At 40.3% G+C, this 20,367-nt stretch overlaps 1 protein-coding gene across 2 annotated transcripts in view; it reads right to left on the minus strand.

Annotated features, from left to right (window-relative positions):
• The window catches only part of hipk3b (homeodomain interacting protein kinase 3b), a 48,882-nt gene that overhangs the window by 10,901 nt on the left and 17,614 nt on the right, over window positions 1-20,367 (minus strand). For both annotated transcript variants that reach the window (XM_080884823.1, XM_080884822.1), the window contains exons 3-7: window positions 6,284-6,407; window positions 2,457-2,576; window positions 1,891-1,977; window positions 1,195-1,379; window positions 944-1,103 (exon numbers count right to left, since the gene is read on the minus strand). In XM_080884823.1, coding sequence (XP_080740949.1) covers window positions 944-1,103; window positions 1,195-1,379; window positions 1,891-1,977; window positions 2,457-2,576; window positions 6,284-6,407 — 676 coding nt within the window. The remainder of the gene's footprint in view (window positions 1-943; window positions 1,104-1,194; window positions 1,380-1,890; window positions 1,978-2,456; window positions 2,577-6,283; window positions 6,408-20,367) is intronic.

Raw genomic sequence — 20,367 nt, forward strand, 5'->3', positions numbered from 1 at the left:
AATGCAGTCCTTGAAGAAATGAAAGTCACTAAGCTTAAAGAATTGTGGTTATGCTCTTACGCTGTTGATATTCTCTGTTCTAAGACACCTTTTGCTATGAACATGCTCAAGAATTGACTGGCCTTAGGGGTAAACAGTCGAGCATGTTCCTTTGCTTCCCTACTAATGCTTCTCTCGTGCCTGGGTATAATCACATTTATTGGCTAACAACAACTAGGTCTATACAGTCTGCTACAGCTCCTACATGTATCCCAGCCCCCGCACACATGACTGTAAACGCAAAGCAGCCTTTCAAATCGGTAATGCTAAGAAAGCCACCACATCCTGAATGATAAACATTGACTTTCTTTTATAGCGGCCCATAAACATAACAGAAATGACAGTGCATCAGTTTTATCGTTCAATAAATGCCATCTGGTACTCTTATCCGTTTTTAGTTCTGATTTGGAATGAGGGAGACATAATGTGATCTTCCCGTGTACTAATGGTTAACTATGTCACCATTACATTGTTATTCAGGTAATGTATGTATGTATGCATGCATGTCACTATTAGTCATGTTCATTGTGAGTACATGTTAAATAAACTGAGTTGTTTTGCATTATAAAGATCCAAAACCCAAAAAAGGGTCAGTTGCTCTTTTCTCCTCAGCAACAACACTGATTTGCACTGTTGCCATGACCTCAGAAACATGACGTGTTTTTGTTGCCATGACAGCAGTGCGAGGACGCAATAAGACGGACAAGTCAGTACACAAAAAAGCAATAAAAGCAAGGTCTGTACAATTACTCTTCACAGAAGCACAAAAACAAAGCATATTATTATTATTAATTCACATCATGTGGGATCATTCCATCATTCAGGAAACAAAACTTTGTTTTTGAATATTTTAATTTCTGGATGCAATAATTACTTTGTGTAAAAAGAATCAAAACCAACTTACTTGAGGATGGACAGCAGTCATCTTGCTGAAAGGGTGATTGGCTGAGGCAGCAGCGGTTGTAGTTACAGGCCTGATGAAAGGCCCTTTGTTTCGGTTTGCGGCCTCATATGCACTGGGACGAGTCCAGCAAACATCCATGATGTGGAAACATGACTTCACACTGAAGACAGAGACATGGGGAGTACAAGTTACCGGTATATAGGAAGGTCAAAATTGCACCAGTTCCACAATATGAAGCAAAGGTAACTCACTGGTTGCTATGTGGAAAATCAAGCAGGTGCTGCATCGTCACAAATGGATGGCTGAGAGCTTCTGCGGGGGCAATCCTCTCTTCTGCATCAATCAACAGCATCTTCTTCAACAAGCTCACAAACTCCCGGCGATCTGCCTTCTCTGCCAACAAGTCACTACCTTCCAAGTTCATCATCAAGTTCACCTGGAATACAGACATTTATTTAGGCTGACTTGTCAAAATAGCTGACAAGTAGCAGATAAAATAATCATATTTTTAAAAAAAAGTAAATTATGAATCTATAATATAATCTGCTTAAAATTAATTAAAGCACTTTTATTGGAACACGCATTTTCCAGAAAAGCAAACGAACATAATTCACAAGAATCTCTAGTGACGTTTAAATCAAAAGTACAGACGTGAACAGGCATCGACAGTCACTGTGGGAATTTCCACCTGTGGTTTGTTTTGTGTGACTGAAACTTTAACCTTTTTTCTTCTGAATTTAAGTTTACCATTCAACTGAAGGGGGAAGGCAATTCAAGAGCAACTTTTTTTTCTTTCACAGTAATAACATGTGTGCTGTCTTCTCCTCATACATGTGTAGGTGTACTTCCCTGGTAAAGACCTAGTAGCCTACAACGTCTAAACCTTTGATGTTGTACTTCATCTGAAGTCCCGATAAGTACATTGTGGTCCAAGTTTTTGAACATACATGCGCTATGTCATCCAAACAGCTGAAGATGTACTTCCTTGCTTCCTTTGACTTCATTCCCGTCTCCACCTCATGCTCATCTGTTGACTGTAGACAAGAAAATATTTAGTGGTTATGTACCATATGAACGAAGTAGAGCACTTGCTACTTGGGATTTGAATATTTTGTTACTATGAACTGAATCCTTTGTATTCACAGCTTTAGCTGTAGGCTGGGTCATTTACAGCTACCAATATATACTGGCTCTGCCAGTAAACTGTTTCATCAGAAAAGTCCAAAGAAAAGCCCTAATCTGATACTGAGATTAGTGGAGTGTAAATACAATATCTCCATTGTACTTGAGATAAGACAATGATCTTAATTATGTGTACAAGTTTCAGTTTACTGCAGGAAAGACACCGCCATGTCTATACTAGGAACAGCAACTACTGTTTACCGACAGGAAGAATGTATTTCCAATTCATCTTTACCTTTAAGCTTTTCCCAAAAAGGTTAGAATCTAGGTATTTTAAATAAGGAATTCAAATTCTATACATTTCTGTGACTTGTATATAAACACTCCTCACCTTTAGTCTCCATGCTGCATAAGGCGAGTCAGACTCCTTGCAAAAGAACCGAGCTGTCTTTGTCCCCGAATTTAATAAATGTTCTCCTGGCAAACCCTGCGTCTGAGAAATGTAGCGAATCTGTTGAATGTGAGAAGAGAAAGGGAGGAGAAAAGATTCCATGAAGAAAATAAAGTACTGTAATAGTCACTTCAGAAAGGAAGGCTGTTTTCACCATCATTATCACTCTCTCATAAAACTAACATCACTGCAGCACTGTTGTGTACAAATGGAAATTTACAAGGTCATTGGCAGTGACATCACACTAACAGGTCCCTCAGAGTTACTTTGTGTGGATGTGCGCACAGTGGTAACTGCTGAAAAGACCTTGAATGTGGCATGTTCTTGAAAGGTCTAAACCCAAATAAGACCTTATATCGAGTCTAGTTTGTGATGTCTGAAAGATGTCACTGTCTGTTCATGAAAACGTATGAAAACAAGGTTCCTATGGTATCAAAGTCAAATACATTCCTGGGCAACGGCGCCTGTCAGTCACACGCTGTGAGACAAGAATGTCATACACAGGTTTATGAGAGGACAGCAGTGAGAAGCCTGGCTGACGTCAATCACACCCAAGTGTAATGAACAACAATCATTACAGATTCAGCAAAGCTAAGACGCAGAGAGAGCAAAGAGCCACACTGTAGGAATGACAAAGATTAAGGGAACTGTACACACACACATTCATATGTAGCACTAATAGACGAACATAATCCTATAACACTGAAATCAAGATAACTGTAAGGCAGAGAATCATGCATGTCCCCAATTGTATACTGGGATGCCAATGTTGCGTCGTCATTTCAACATATGCAGGTTTGTTTGTTTTTTTTAACTAACGTGTTTTTGTTGGAATCATTTACTCCGTTAACGTTCTTCTTGGTCTCTTTGGCCACCGCGATGCTTAAGCGTTAGCTAACTTGCATCAGAGTGTTATTGAGGTGCAAATTCTGCAATGTGTCTATGTGTGGGTGGGACAGTTCATTCATATCAGTTGGCCATATGTGAGGTTATAAAGCACTGCATTCGCTCCCACTCTGATGGGATGCATGATGAGCGCAATCTTGTTTGTTAAGTGACTTTGATGGGATGGTGGAGATCCCCTTACATTCAACTATTACACAGCACACTGCATCACAGTCCATTTCACTTTTGCTTTTGGAAATGTTCTTCCTTTCATATCAAATCCCATATCCCCAATAAAGGCTGATTAAAGTACATCAAGAGGTATTGATAAAATAATCAAAGATTACTGGAACTGCCAATTCTAATAAACTTTATCCCAAAAGTACCCCTAGCCTTAATTCCCCTCTTTTCATGAAATACTGCAGCTAAGCTTTAGTCATGTCAACAGCAACAGCCAAAAAAACAAAACAGAAAAACCCAAAAAAACCCAAAAAAAACAATGTGCGTGGGTGGGAAAATTTTTGTGATGGGAAAACCCTTATTTTTCCTTGAAGGCGTGCCTTTGGTAAGAGCTTAAACCAGTGAGATCACTGGCACAAAGCTACAGCTTTGCAAAACAACTATCAAGCGAGCCTGGGCCTGCTGCAGGGCAAACAGGAAGCACAGCAGCTTTTATTTTATGACAGTCCTGATAACAGAGCAGACTGTAAATAATGCTTTTCAAAGTACAATTTATAAAATAAAAAAAAATAAAAAAAATCTATCTATCTCTATCTATATATCTATCTCTATCTATCTCATAGCCTACACTCGCTCCTTCACTTTTGACACTTTAACCCCTAATAACCCAACATTCTTTATTGGTGACCATGCATACAACCTCTTAGTCTTATACAAGGTTGAGTACCAAAGGAAAATATTGGTGAAATGATAGCAAGGACTCCTTTTACTTTGCCATCTGCAATTCCACATGCTGACTGCCACTGTTCTCACTTGCACGGCTTAGCAAGGAAGAAACAAAAAGAACTACGGAAAGGATATAAAAAAGGCCAAAGAGATAACGGGTGGTATAGTGGAGACCACAGCATCTTAGCTAATCGTAGCCACTAATAAGGCAACACTAAGTAAGTGCATTAAAAACAGAAAAGAGGCCACGTGTAGAAGTAGAATATAACGTGACTAGGAGATGAGGTAAAAGTGGGGTTGAGTAAGTAAAAGGAAAGCAAGGAAGCAGGAGGAGCTAGAGTTATAAATACAATATGCTGTGTAGGATGGAATAAGACCCCATGTAGAAAGACGAGAAGAAAAAGGGAGAAGAAAGGGTGGCAGAGGGTCAGCCACTTCCTGGCAAATCAACCTATGACTCTTGGAAAATACCTCAAACCAACAAACCACTGCTTTGCTAAGGTTTGCAATGGAATTGCCAGTTAATGATTACTCATAACTTAAACTTCTCAAATGCTTTCATATAAAGAAACTAACACGATTGCCAATGTACCCTAGCAGAACATTTAGATTGAAAGACATCTTCTTTAATATGTATAAATTTGGAATGTTTACGATTTTGTATTTCAGCATGTTTCAATATAAGTGATGGTAGGTAGGCTCTGCTAAAGGACTGTAAGGCTGAAATGGAAAGAAAGTAGTTTTGTATGTGTTTTTTCTTTTACTGACAGAGCTGTGGTTCTCTTTGGGGAAAAAATAGTCTGACTGATGATTAAATTCAAAGAAGGTTAATTGTACTGGTTGTTTTCCCATTCTTGGGGAAATTCAATAAGCACACAGGGAACCCTTTATACCAGTGGGCAGTCTTTCAGACATGTGGGTTTGGTATCACAGGACAGTTCAGTCACAAAGTTCTTTTTAAAAAAAAGTATCAGTAAAAAGTATTTCAACCATTTTGTGAGAATAAAAAAAAAAAAAAAAAGAAAAAGAAAAAAAGAATGAACTCTTCTCTACATGAAACCACTGCCACAATCGCCAGTGTTCGCATTGTGTTTAGATTCAAATACATAAAATTTCATCCTAACTTGAGGTGGTTCTCTCCAGATACCTCTAAAGCACTTGTGACATTCTGTCTGGCTTGTACAAAAACAAATTAATCATATTTAGGCCTGTCCTGCTGTGTTCGAGTCAAATCTCTTTCAGAGGAGTTGAGTTCTCTCTCCTGTCTCAGCCCTACAGAGAGTGAAAAATGATACCAGGGCATAAAAATACCTTGGTATGATTACAGTGTGCAGCACGCGGCTGAGGGGAGTAATGTAAAGTGCTGCATTGGACAGAAGGGATCCGACTGAGGCTCTGCTGGCAGGCTTTGAGTAGATGGGGCTCCGAGGCAGGGAGGGAAAGCCGCTCAGCATAAGCCCAGATCAGTCTAGCCCTGGGAAGACACCGTCAGGGCTCCACTGGGAGGGGCAGGCATCCAACAGCTTTTAATAGACATACCATCAATCACAAAAATATACCCTAATGCTCAGTGCCACAAATACAGTCCTCAGGGTCAGTACATCACAAAGAAACCAGAACATCAAGCACCTCTTTTTTTCTCTTCTTCTTCTTCTTTTTTAAACTGTAATTTTACACTCCTGGTCGCTTTCTTTGCTCAAACAATCCATCGCAATATTTATTTCAGAGCATAACTATGCACAAGAGCTTTTGTTTCCATAAACCTCCTAAGTTTTATTTTAAAAGCTTCTGTGTTTTGATGAAGAGGAGAAACTGAGTCACAGAAAGTAAAAGTAGAAGTTGGACATGCTTAATAAGTTACTTAAAAAACTGAAAAGAAGGGATAGTGGGCAGGTACACAGCAGAGATGAAGAGGCAGAAAATCCCCAGAAAAAGAAATGAGGCAAGAGTACACGGTGAGAAGGTTGGCTGTTTACCTGGTCGTACTCCAGGGCCCCGGGGTAAAGAGGCCAGCCCAGAAAAAGCTCCGCTATCACGCAGCCTAGGGACCACATGTCTATGGCTTCACAAAACGGCAATCCCAAAATAATCTCTGGAGCCCTGTGGAGCAGAGAAAAAACAAAAAAATACTTAAGTACCTTCAAAATGCTTTTAAAATTCATACATGACTGTACTAAAAATAAATGTTCTATTGTGCCTTTTTTAATATAAAAAGAGCATATACAAATAAATCCAACCACTTCACTTATTTATTTTTTTTAAAATTGTAAACTACAAATCTTCAGAAAAATACCAAATTTGCATTTTGCAGGGCCTTTGCTGTTACAGCCATTTAAAAGCAAGAGTTATGAGCTTAGCTATTAACAAATTAAAAATGTGCAGACATAATCCATGCATCAATAACACCTTAAAATCTTCCCTTCATTAGAAAAAACAATGTTTGCTGAAAATGTTAGTTGTATAAACCAGAGGTGAAGTATTGAGCAAACAGTGGCACTGAATTCCTGATGATAGCCAGTCAAATAGGATTGTGCTTTACGTGTGTAACAGTGCCAAGAGAATTGTAAGCCAGTACTGTGTGTGTTCTGGAGCTGGAGTGCGTCAGCAGGCCATGCCAGTGGGTTAGCAGGTCAGCCAGGCTGGGATCAGAGCTTTGACAGGCTTTGACGCTCAAGTCTGAGAGAAAATAAGAGCCGTAGTCACTAGTTTATTTAACCCCACATGCTTGCTCAGTGTTACGTCTCCATAAAAGCACTGCAATGCCACTTCAAGGGAAAGGCTCATGGTGACACAAGTCTGTCAGGATGAATATGTGTAAAATATGCTGACAGTCATTAACTTAGTATTCAGAACACACCACAAACCTTAGCAACATGACAGAGCACTGACAGGATCATGTATTCAGAGCTCACAAACCTTAATGTGCAGGAGTGACCTCCAAGCTCATTAAAATCAATAAGATACTAGCAGTATCTCGCACACCAACAGTACCATATTAAACAGAGGCTTCACAAAGCTGCTTTTTGGAATAATGTCTTAAGAGTGCCATTCAGTTCATTGCAGAAAGAAATAATGCTCTTTTTATGCCACGTCTAAAATTATGAATAGTATGCGCAAGAACTTAGTTTAAAAAAAATATATACACAATTTTTTAATCCAAAGGGCTAACAGAAAACTCAACATAATTTCTTCAACTTTTTGGAAATTGTATCAGTATACAGATTTCGATATCGTACCAGATGCTTATGGATGCATTTTCTATCTCTCCTTGAATCGCTACCTTATCGTGGTGGAGGGGTTTGTGTGTTCCAGGGATCCCAGGGGCTATGTTGTCCGGGGGCTTTTGGCCCCTGGTAGGGTCTCCCATGGCAAATTGGTCCTGGGTGAGGGACCAGACAAAGAGCGATTCAGAAGACCCTTATGAGGAAAACATCGAGGGAACAGTTCACCCTGCCCGGGATAGGGTTACCGGGCCCCGACCTGGAGCCAGGCCCGGGGAGGGTGCCCTAGGGCGAGCGTCTGGTGGCCGGGCCTTAGTCCATGGGGCCCGGCTGGGCACAGCCCGAAAACGGGACATGGACCCATCCTCCTGCAGGGCCACCACCCGCAGGAGGTGCCATAGGGGTCGGGTGCCTTGTGTGCCGGGCGGCAGCCAGGAGCGGAGGCCCCGGCGGACTGATCCCCGGCTACCAAGATTGGCAATTGGGACATGGAATGTCATCTCTCTGGTGGGGAAGGAGCCTGAGTTAGTGTGCGAGTTTGAGAGGTACCGCTAAATGTAGTCGGGCTTACCTCTACGCATGGCTTGGAATCTGGAACCAGTCTCCTGGAGAGGGGCTGGACTCTGTCTCAGTCTGGAGTTGCCCCTGGTGAGAAGCAGCGGGCTGGGGTGACTATTCTAATATCCCCTCGGCTTGCTGTCTGTACGTTGGGGTTCTTCCCGGTGGATTAGAGGGTTTGTTCCCTGCGCCTTAGGGTCGGGGAACGGGTCCTGACTATCATCTGCACTTATGTGCCGAGTAGCAGTTCAGAGTACCCAGCCTTCCTAAGAGTCCCTGGGTGGGATGCTGGAAGGTGCTCCACCTGGAGACTCTGTTGTCCTACTGAGAGACTTCAATGCTCACGTGGGTAACGACAGCAAGACCTGGAGGGGCGTGATTGGGAGGAACGGCCTCCCTGATCTGAACCCAAGCGGTGTTTTGTTATTGGACTTCTGTGCAATAACAAAATAACGAACAAGGTGTTTGGCCACAAACACCTTGTTCGAACATAAGAGTGTCCAGTGCACGTGGCACCAGGACCCTCTAGCCCGCAGGTCGATGATCAATTTTGTAATCGTATCACCAGACTTGCGATCATATGTTCTGGACACTTGGGTAAAGAGAGGGGCTGAGCTGTCAACTGATCACCACCTGGTGGTGAGTTGGATCAGGTGGCGGGGGAGGACGCTGGACAGACCCAATGCACCTAAATGCACAGTGAGGGTGTGCTGGGAACGCCTAGCAGAGGCCCCAGTCCGTGAGATCTTCAACGCACACCTCCGGCAGAGCTTCAACAGCATTCCGAGGGAGACTGAGGACATTGAGTCCGAATGGACCATGTTCAGCATCTCCATTGCCGAAGCTGCTGCATTGAGCTGCGGCTGCAAGGTGGTTGGTGCCTGTCGTGGTGGTAAACTCCGAACTAAATGGTGGACACCAGAGGTAACGGGAGCCACCAGGCTGAAGGAGGAGTCCTATCGGGCTTGGTTAGCCTGTGGGACTTCGGAGGCTGCTGACAGGTACCGACAGGCCAAGCGGAATGCGGCTCGGGCAGTGGCTGAAGCAAAAACTCGGGTGTGGGAGGAGTTTGGAGAGGCCAATGGAAAAAGACTTTTGGACTGCCTTCAAGAGATTCTGGCTGTCAGGCGTCTCAGGGGAAAGTGGTGCTCTACCTGCACTGTGTATAGTGCTGGTGGAGCGCTGCTGACTTCGACTGAGAAAATTGTCAGGCGGCGGAAGGAATCCTTCAAGGACCTCCTTAATCTCACTGACACGTCTTCTGAAGAGGAAGCAGAGTCCAAGGATGTGCTGGAGAGATTATATCTCTCGGCTAGCCTGGGAATACCTTTGTGTTCCCCGGATAAGCTAGAGAAAGTGGCTGGGGAGGGGGAGAGGGAGGTCTGGGCTTCTCTGCTTAGGCTGCTGCCCCCGCGACCTGGTCCCAGATAAGCGGAAGAAGATGGATGGATGGATGGATGGATGGATGGGTGGATACAAATAACTACAGATAATGGCATTGCTCAGAATAACTTGGCCCCAAGATTACATTGGTGAGAAACCCGAGAAGTAGAGAGTTATTTAATTTCCATTAAGCATATACATAACAGTAAAATAATCCATTGCATTGAACTGTCGTACACACACGCGCGCAGAGGCGCACACACACAGCTTAATTTCAAAGAAATCTGCTCAAGAAATATCTTGGGTCTGCCATTTTGCAAACTGGACATATGAACCAAGATGATCCTGTACTTTCAATGTACATATTAAAGGGATCCAGGATACAAGCAGTCAGCAACTCTGTGAAGTCATATCAGACTGGGTGTGGGACACATGGAGAGAAACAGGAAACCAACCGTCACCTATTAAAAACAAATGCAACAGCTGCTTGAGTAGCCAACATAGTACCAGAAAACCTAGGTAGAAGGTATGCGAACCATTTCCGCCTTACAGGCCTGTCCTATTTATATTAAAAAAAAAAAAAAAAAAAAAAAAAAAAAAAGAGTGAGAAGCCACATATCAACACATCCTCTCATTCAGATATGCATGGAAGTATCATGTTATACGATAAATGTCCAACCACTGTGACAAATTACCCACACGTTTAGCTAGCTGCCTTTTCAGTGAGTCTCTTGTCCCACAGACAGACTGTATTTTAGCCTACAACTGTCAACTGTCCCCTGTGCTTTCTCAGAGACGAAGGCATAGAGAAAAATGAACCGCTTCTTCACCTGACACAGGTTTTGGCTGAAGTGGTCCTCCAGCTTAGAGCAGCTCTTCAGAGCAGAAAAGTAGTACTATAAAAAGCTGCAGTCTAAGGCGGGGCAATATCTATGGAAGCCCGTTTCCGCCACTAAAAAAAAAAAAAAAAAAAAAAAAAAAAAAAAGCTAGTATCCATAACTCGAAATCTCGAGTTATTTTCTCGAAATTTCGAGTTACTTTTCTCAAAATTTCGAGTTAGCTCTGCCAATCAAAAATATATGTGAATGAGGTCGCTTTCTTGTTACCCGGAAGCATATGGCGCAGGACCGCGCACTCAAAAACGGATCCCAACAAATTAAAGTATGTTTGCTGATAGTAACACCATGTGATTCAGCTAATAACACAGGGATTTCATCATTTGTGAAGCCAGGCTGAAAACACTCAGCAATCTGTGCATTCACGACTGGATGTAATACCGGTAGCTTAGCTGTAGCATTTGTAGCTGAGGGCTTCAGCTTCCGGGTAACATGGAAATGACGTCATTCACGTAGATTACTGATTGGCAGCGCTAACTCGAAATTTCGAGTTGCTTTTCTCAAAATTTTGAGTTAATATGTCGAAATTTCGAGATAATAACTCGAAATTTTGAGAAAATAACTCGAAATTTTGAGTTATGGATCCTTTTTTTTTTTTTTTTTAGTGGCGGAAACGGGCTTCCATAAATATCAGCTAGTCTTTCTGCAGAAAAAAAAAAAAAAAGACTCACTGAAGAGGCAGCTGAATAACATTGAGAAAAAGCATCACACACGCCCAGCAGGAAGGAGGCATGAGAAGGCCGGGGGACTAGCTGCATAGCAATAACTGAGCTTTCAAAATAAGATGCTAATATTCTCTCGGAAGGAAATAAATAAAATAATGCTAAAATGGATCACTGATTATTAACATACTTCAGCAGCCAGCAAGAAATGTCTGTATGGGGAAACAATGTAGCATAGGGTTGATAAGTCTCATTAAAACAAATGCAAGACATCACTAAGTATGTCTTCCAGTTAGGCACCACTGTGTAACAAAAAACCAAAGTTCTTTTCACAACGAAATGCCAAATCAAATCGAACAACAGCTCCATCTTCATCTGTGACACCCTACCTGCTCAGAAAAATTAAGATTCACACAATTATTCTGATGTCAATAACCTTCCTTTATGCACAATCCTTCCCTATTTCTAAAAGTCAAAGCCAGCGTACTAAGCCCCACACAATGCCCCCACGTATTCAAAACAATCCAGTATTATGGCTTTATAAGCATTAGTGCAGCATTTTTGTCAGAAATATACAAAATGTCAACATGAGGGCGTAGAATGGTTGCTGACCACATTAATTGTTTTCAGAGCCCTGAGCCATCAACAAAATCATGGACTTAAAGAATGCATTAGAGGTCTGATAAGTAATCATGTGAATTAAAGCGGGTGACTCATTTATTTATTTCAAAATATAAAGATTAATGTTCTTGTTGATACACATAGAAAATGAGTGCATTTTCCTTCTGCTCTTCTGAATGCACAATAGTAATACGACACGTAAAATGCCAAACGGAAATAAAGAGTACAAAGAAAGAGAAAAACGGAAAACTGCAAGACTCCTTCATTTAGTTTTGGGGGATAAGTGGATGTTGCCATGGTTGCCGGGCTCCATCCTAATCAACCTAACTCAAGCTCACCGCCTTTCTATGAAACTGAATCTGTTTTTCATTCTGAGGATATGACGCACAAGTTGAGATAGTGAAGCCTCGTGACTCTTCACTGCCACGTGCAAGAATTCCAGAAAAAAAAAAAAAAAAAAAAAAAAAAGACAGGTACAACAAAACTGTCTACATCATGTTACAGACCCACTTCATAAAACTGAGCAGGAATAAGTGTGCACGGGGAATAAATGAATGGAGGAATAGACAAAAAACTCAAAGTCAAATGATAAAGCATCCGGTAAGTACAAATGATCAGAAGCAGTGACCTGATGCCTCATAGCTACTCCGCAACGGGTACCAATTCATCCAAAACCAGTTTATGTTTTACAGGGACAGAATACAGCAACAGATCAATGCTGCATTATTTTACTTTTACAGGCTATTAAATGCAGTCGATCTGCTTCTAATGTTTTAGTGTGCTGTAAACCTACAATGTTTTTCTCCATTAGAAGACAAAAGCGTGTCCATTAGGTTTGTTGACTAATGCTAGTGCATGAGTTTAAAAACAAGTCTAATTTGTGAGATACGAGTTGACTATTATATTACTTTCCTCACAGCTTCAAAGCTTCCAGAAGGCCTCATCTGTTATCTCTGAAACGTACCTTCAGAAGTAACGAAGAGAAAAAATAGATATTTATATAACAGTTTTAGCTTTGGCATTTCAACCTTTCTGTTACAGAAAAAGTGCTCTTTTAGCAGGTTAGTTGACAAGAAAGCTCGCATATTGCCTTGACAGTTTTGTATTCTCAATAAGCTTTAAAGAGGACACCTGGCCCAATGAGGAAAAGTTGAAGTGTGGATTCCAGTTTGTCAGTCTGGTCACTCAAACAGAGTGCATCTTCTACACTGATCTTATTTATAAGGTGCTTTAAAAACTCGAACATTACAGCAGTTACAGTAATAACTGCTTATCAAATAAAGTCCTTAAACTGGTGCAAAGTCAAATAGACACAAGAATTGAGTGCCTGAACATTTTAACAGAAACAGATATTTGCCAACTGTGTATCAACAATGTATTGCATTAGAAAAACGACACAATACATTGCCATATACTCCCAATGGCAAGACCATGGCAAAACTATTGTGAGCCCCCCCCCCCACACCCACAAAGAATTAACAGTAACTATACACAGCAATTATACCCAATATCTCACATTCTACATCCTTCCCAGCGTCCTAGTAACAGAATAAAAGAGGTAGGTGGCAACAATATAACCCATTGGTTCGTAAAGACACTGTGGTCAGGTTGGAATTTTGAAACCAGATGTGAGAACAGGGGTGGATTTGATTGCCAAACCCCAAAAGAAAAACTTGTCAATCACCGGTTATTAGCCAATGAGCATACCTTAGACCAGGGGTGTCAAACTCAAATACACAGTGGGCCAAAATTCAAAACTGGAACAAAGTCGCTGGCTAACGTTAATATTTACTGAAATATATTTATTCCTCCAGATATAAGAATGAATCTTTTCTTATGGACTCAAACACATTTTGCTGAAAAACTGAATATGGAACAAGCAAAGCTTAATACTAAACAATATATATATTAGCTGTATAATACCAGTAGGCCAGCTCTGATAATAATTTGGTATGGCTTCGTGGGCCAAATGTAAGTAGGCTGCGGGCCAAATCCGGCCCGCGGGCCAGAGTTTGACACCTATGCCTTAGAGAGTCCTCCTTTCTGAACTGGACAATATTTTCAGAGAATCTTTCATTTATTATGATTCAAAATAGGTGACCGAGCCAATATACTGATCAGAAAGGTTTTTACAGATTACAGACCTCTGCATTGGCTTCACCTTCCAAAGCCCAAAATTATCTTTTTTTTTTTTTTTTTTTTTTAAATACCTTCTATGGACAAAACCAGAAATTTTACTTGGAAGAACATAAGTAATCCATGTGTTTGTGCTGTGTTGTAAGTAATTTGTTAATTGGTGTGGATTGAACAATTCTATGGTTTTATAGACACATAAAATATGTGTAGCATTTGGTTTGTTGAGGTCACTTCAGAACAAGGCGTTAATACGTTAATAACACTGCACTGACTGCTACCTGGTCTTTGACAGAAATCATCCTACTAAACAATGCCGTCCTCAGAGAAGGCCTGCCACTATGCAAGGTGTAACCTTCCTACACTGCAGTTATGACATTCATCTACAGTAATAAAATTAAACTCAAATAGGCAGAGGCAATGGTAAGAAGCTGCAACTACATTTTCAAGCTCATTTACAGATTTGTTTATGTGTGCATTAAGATGTTGACCCAAACATTTTCATTTGTATCCAATTTTCTACCTAAAAACAAAAAAAAATACTGACAACATATTTTATTATTTATAACCAACAATTCTATCTTTATTTCTTATTCATGGCCACTATCTCACAATACAGAAATAGTCCTTGGGTCTTTACTTTGAGGACAAAGCAGGGTGGATTAAAGTGTAAAGAGATATCCAACTAGCTCATACAGAAAAGAGCAAATAAGGGTGGTTACACATTAGAAGAGGGAAGGATCACTGTCGCTGCATGCTCACACAAGCCTTTGAGTAAAACTGTTGTGACAGAGACATTTATTTGAACCACACTGCAGTTGTTATAAGGTCAGCTAAAAAGAAGAACTGACAACATGGTTCCTCGATGAAGGAAGAATGGAGCCACACTGCATGCTTTTACCAGGAACTGCAATACCACACACACACATACACACAGAGCTTCCTGCATTATTCAGTGAAACACAGAGTCAGTGTAACAAAGGGCGGGGGAACCACTTGCACTTTGATCTGCAAAGGCTTTAGATTAAGGATACAAAGCTTTCAGACATGTTTTACAGATGTAAACCATTCAACGTGTTGACATAGCGCTGAGCTTTAGGAAAGCTTTTTTTTCCCCCCAGTTCAGGTGTAATGTGTTTTTTACCGTTTTGATGGTTTTAAGAAGGTACTTAAGATGGCCTAAAGAAATTGTTTCTGGGCTTAGGGTGACAGGAAAACGAAATACCTCTGGATATTTAAGATCCACTGGGAAGACTGTGGAAAAATTGCAGGTACTTACCAGCTTACATTTTCTTACCCCTAAAATACCACTCTCTAAAACGAAGTAACTACAGAACAGGGTAGAAAGCAGATATTGGATTCAAAGCTTTAAAGCTAAACTTTGTGCAGTTTTGTTTTCCCCCTTATGTTTGCGCTCTAAGCTACCAACTCAAACAGACAAAAGCAAAACCATTTAATTTGATGCAGTACTAACAACTAAAAGAACAATGTTTTAGTGAACCGTAGCTTTACAGCATTGATAATAATACTACAAAGTTCATTATTCAAATATTTGTATCAAAACAAAAAAAACAAAGTGTCTATACTGAGTTATGTTCACATATATTTAATCTTTTGAAACATTAGATTCTACATTCTTTGTGGGATTACTGATATTGCCTGTGGTAAAATGCTCCATTACCTGCTCCAATAAAAAAAAAACCCAAAAACAAACACCAGCTTTAGCTCTTCATACCATCATACTGTTTGTAGGGCTGGGGAATATTCTCCTGAGTCCAAACTTCACATCGTGACACCAACAACAGCTAATACCACTCTGGTGGGAGTGCAAATGTGCCGTTGGGAGTTTACAAAAGGAGCCATCCACACCACTCTGTGACACAAACATAATAATGGAACAAACCTACTGCTGTTTGTGAGAGCATTTAGAATCACAAAAAGTACTATGAGAACTAGTCTCGACAGTGCATAACTTTTAAGTGCTTGCCAAATGACAGACTGCAAGCCAGTGCAAGCTACTTTGACCACATCAATACTTAGAAAAAACCCTTTACCCAACAGTCTAGAGAAGGACTTTGTTCATAAAATGGAAGATGCTTGTGTGTGCACAAGTTTCCATGCCCACAAATAAGTTTCTAAGAGTGTCCAATGGAATAAATGCTCACAGACCTACTTTTCAAGGACAGTTAATCCATCAGTCTTAGGCCAACTATTCTACACATGGATAGGAGAATAATGCACAGCTTATTGTTTCACAGAATTAATGACCATGTTAATGTAAACCTGTCTCAATCACTCATGTCTGTGATTTATCCCATTTAAAAAACAACAACATTTTTTCAAGAACATTTCCTGCAAGAGAATGGTATTTGTTCCTGGGGAGGCTTTTTAATGAACTAACAGAAAATGTAATGAACTCCTCCCAGTAAAGACTCAGGATACTTACTATGATATGTTCACGGTAAATAAATGCAACTTAATATTTCCAATTTCCAAATATTAAAATAGCAGATGATTGGAGGGACTGTAATTTTTAGATGTCAATTCTACCCTGGAGCTGTGAGCACTCCAGCTTTGCTGACTATGCAAACTGGAGTGGCAAATTACAAGTGGCCAACGGCCAAATGCTTGTAAATTGTGGCAGCAGTCAGTGTAGCTGTCAAACTTATTGGTAAGAGTGGGTGATAGATTTGAGGTGTCCACCATCTCCTGTCTCAGAAAGGTGAACTAAACATTCAGCACAGCGAACACAGAAACGTGCATCGACATATGGGAATCAAAACAGCTGACATTGTCGAGCTAGTTGACCTTGAACAAGTAAGTCAGAGTTCTCTAGTATTTCAAGCTGTCCTTATTTCATTCTGGCTGCCTATGTGCATCACCATCTATAGAAGTCAAAGCACACTGGCCAGCATCCCATGAGCTATTTTTAGCAACCCTCCAATTTCACCCTCAGCAACGCAGTTTCCCCACAGTGTGCTTCGCATACTCTTGTCCCACAGGGGTAAACTACAGAGGGACGACAGAGTTACAATAGATATTTCACTTCATTAGTCTGTTGTCATTCCAACAATTTTGCTGTAACAGGAGAATGAAATCAAACATAGGTAAAAAAAATTAATAAAATGTTAATATAGTCAAAAAAAAAAAAAAAAAAAAAAAAAAAAAACCTGTCTGCTACAGTTTGACAAATCTTAGAATAGATGTTAAAGATAGATAAAGATGGGACATCAAATATTGATCAAAGCTCAACAGTTGTGCATTCTAAAAGAAGGTACATGGAAAATAGGAAAACAACAAAAACAGAAAGGCCTGACGTTACTTTCCAACAGCATACAAAGAATCCAAAAGAGCTGAGGAACAGAAATGATAGGACAAAAGCCAGCCTCCATCAAATTGATGGAAAGAGTAAAGTGTGGAGGAAAAACAAAAACAGTTATAGCTCGGTTATGACTTTGGAAGGAAAGGCTAGAATTAGAAATTAATAAGAATTGTATAACTCATGAAAGCATACATTTTGCTCCAAATCACAAAATTTTGTTGGCTGACTGGCCAGCTCACAGCTGCTAAGTGGGGTTTTTCCCCCTCACAGCCAAGAGGTTTGCTAAATGAGTATTTGTGATGAAAAAAATGCAAGAATTGAAATTCATGCATCAGAAATTGTTTTCAGACAGTTTTGAGAGACAGTGAAGTTAAGATGACATCCATCCATCCATCTATTCGCTTCCGCTTATCCTTTTCAGGGTCGCGGGGGGCGCTGGAGCCTATCCCAGCTGTCATAGGGCGAAAGGCGGGGTACACCCTGGACAGGTCGCCAGTCTGTCGCAGGGCTAACACATAGGGACAGACAACCATTCACACTCACATTCACTCGCACATTCACACCTAGTGACAATTTGGATTAATCAATTAACCTATCCCCACAAGTTGCATGTCTTTGGACGGTGGGAGGAAGCCGGAGTACCCGGAGAGAACCCACGCAAACACGGGGAGAACATGCAAACTCCACACAGAAAGAACCCAGCCTGATGGTGGAATTGAACTCAGGACCTTCTTGCTGTGCAGCAACAGTGCTAACCACCGTGCCACCGTGCTTAAGATGACAAATAATGGAAATATTGGAAAGTCCAGTTCTTAATTGCGTCACTGCTTGGCTGTTTTTATGCATAGCTTGGTTTCTCGGTTTATTTTATTTTTTTTCGGTCACCATTTCCTGTGCTACGTCATACCTCTGTCCACAAAAAATAAACAGCAGAACCAGCAAATATATGAGCCAAACATGTTACTAAGTCACACTTTCAGCTGTGTAGTTGCAGGCATATCTACACATTATCATAGTAATGGGTATTTTTCTTGGCTTGCTGTACATGCAGCAATTATTTCCAAGCAACCATTAAAGTGGTGAGACTGGTTTCTAGAACCTTGACACTTTTATTTTTAACAAGTTCCTGAAATGAAGTGTATATGCATCGCAACAACATTCACACAAAAGCCTGATGAGTTCCTGGAATGAAAGGAGTATACAAGGAATAATTACAATTAGCAAGTATTTTCCACAGTTCCCATAAAACAATGAGCAGGGAATTGGTCAAAGTAATTGCCAAGTTCTCACTTTAGACACTAAAGAACAATCTACAGTAAAAGCAAATGAATACAGCTATCAAATACTATTTGCATCCATTTTATTCAAAGTACAGAATTGCCTGCAATGCACACTGTTCCACTGTCTGAATGTGCAGGCAGGGACAATTATTCAAATTCTATGCAAAAGCTGCTCACTATAATAGCCAGTTCTGAATGTGGCTCATAAATCCTCAACCGTCCCAGGCAAAGAAACCAAGTTAGAAGCACCAAGAGTATGAAGCCCTTCATATCTCAGTCTTTCCATTTGAATAGACAACTGCTCTGATAAAGTGTAGTTCTCAAGTTTTTAAACAGTAACGCATCATTTTTTGAAACCTCATTTCTGTACAACTACAGTGAATTTTTAAAAACAACAATTCTAAATGTGACTGAAGTGCAGACTTTCAGTTTTTATTCAAATTATCAAAGTATGATCATTTTAAACATTTTAAAGCTAACATTTTAAATATGAAGCTTGTTTTTAATATTTACATGAAAATCCTTATGAATGCTTGAAGTCTACAACCCAAGGCCCTTTTAAAATGCTTCCTCCCTTCAGATGTTCTGCTGGTCATTTCCTTCAGCCACTTTCAGCTGCTGCTGGTTTGTGGGTCTTACTTCTTTGTCTTTTTTAACTAAAAATCATGCTTTGTTGGTTCGAAATGTTATTGCTTTTGGGTCATACTCTATTTGCACTGTGACAAAGTGCCATCCAATCAGTTTTGCAGTATTTGTCTGAAACTTAGCAAGAAACACCAATTACCCAGTACCATTGGCAGCTATTGATGCCCATTACATAACACTGCTTCCACCGTGTTTGACAGATGATGTTATGTTATATCTATCACTCCTATTCTTAAGTGTGTTCTGTATTTACATTGATGATGGCGCCTCTTGGCAGTAGACTGACGATGTCACAGCGACGGGACGAAGGCTGTCCCAATTCAAAGGCTGCTCGAAATGCGGCCCTCAAATGCATCCTTCATGTCACTGAATTTTAAGGATGTGGCGGTATAGACTTCGTGGCCCAACATATCCCAGAATGAATAACGCGGCGGTGGGTGTGGATAATTTTGCCGGGGGGAGGAAAAAAAAAAAAAAAAAAAAAAAACGGCAGAAGAGGGGTGGCCGAAGAGTAAACTTTTAAAAGTAAGTACTGAATATTAGGGCTGCTCGATTATGGCAAAAATGATAATCACGATTATTTTCACTGAAATTGAGATCACGATTATTTGACGATATTTATTTAACCCTTTAAGACCTACTATAGAACCAAGTCCACCAGAGCTTATATTATTTTTTTTACATGCTGTAGTGCCATTTGTGGGAGCATTTCAAGTTGCTATACATCAATACAACTGTTATAGCCCATATTTTAATAATATGTATGCATTAAGTCCATAGTAATTACATAAATTGCAAAAAAGTGCAATAAACTACAAAAAAAATTGAAAATCGCTTTTGTTTTGTTTACATATATTTCTACTTGGAGAAATTTAAGAGGTTTATCCCTCAAAACTTTAAATACAATAAAGTTGCAAAAAATAGTTTCCCACCACAGGAAATTTATTTTGAGTGTCTTCATAGTTTTATTTTGGAGATACAGCAATTTTTATATACTGCAGGAAAAACAAAAAACAATCCTATGATGCAAATTTGCAAAGAAAACAGCATGTGCATCATTTCACTGTGGGAAGTGTTACGAACAGCTGATAGGAACGGCAAAGCGTGTTTCTGGAATATTATGTTTTTGTTCCTGCAAGCGCTTTTTATGCAATTTTTGCAAAGCTATATGTGGAACGAAACCGTGACCGAGGACAAGCTGATGGCATAAGATGTAAGTACAACTCCTCCGGTTTCATATGCAAAACAAATTATTGCGCTAGCTTACACGGTTCAGGTTCTACAGGGATTTAACAATAGTTACGCAAAACGGAGCATGCAGCTCTGACCGGCTTTAAA

Source organism: Rhamphochromis sp. 'chilingali' (genome assembly GCF_963969265.1).
Source record: "Rhamphochromis sp. 'chilingali' genome assembly, chromosome: 6".
NCBI lineage: Eukaryota > Metazoa > Chordata > Actinopteri > Cichliformes > Cichlidae > Rhamphochromis > Rhamphochromis sp. 'chilingali'.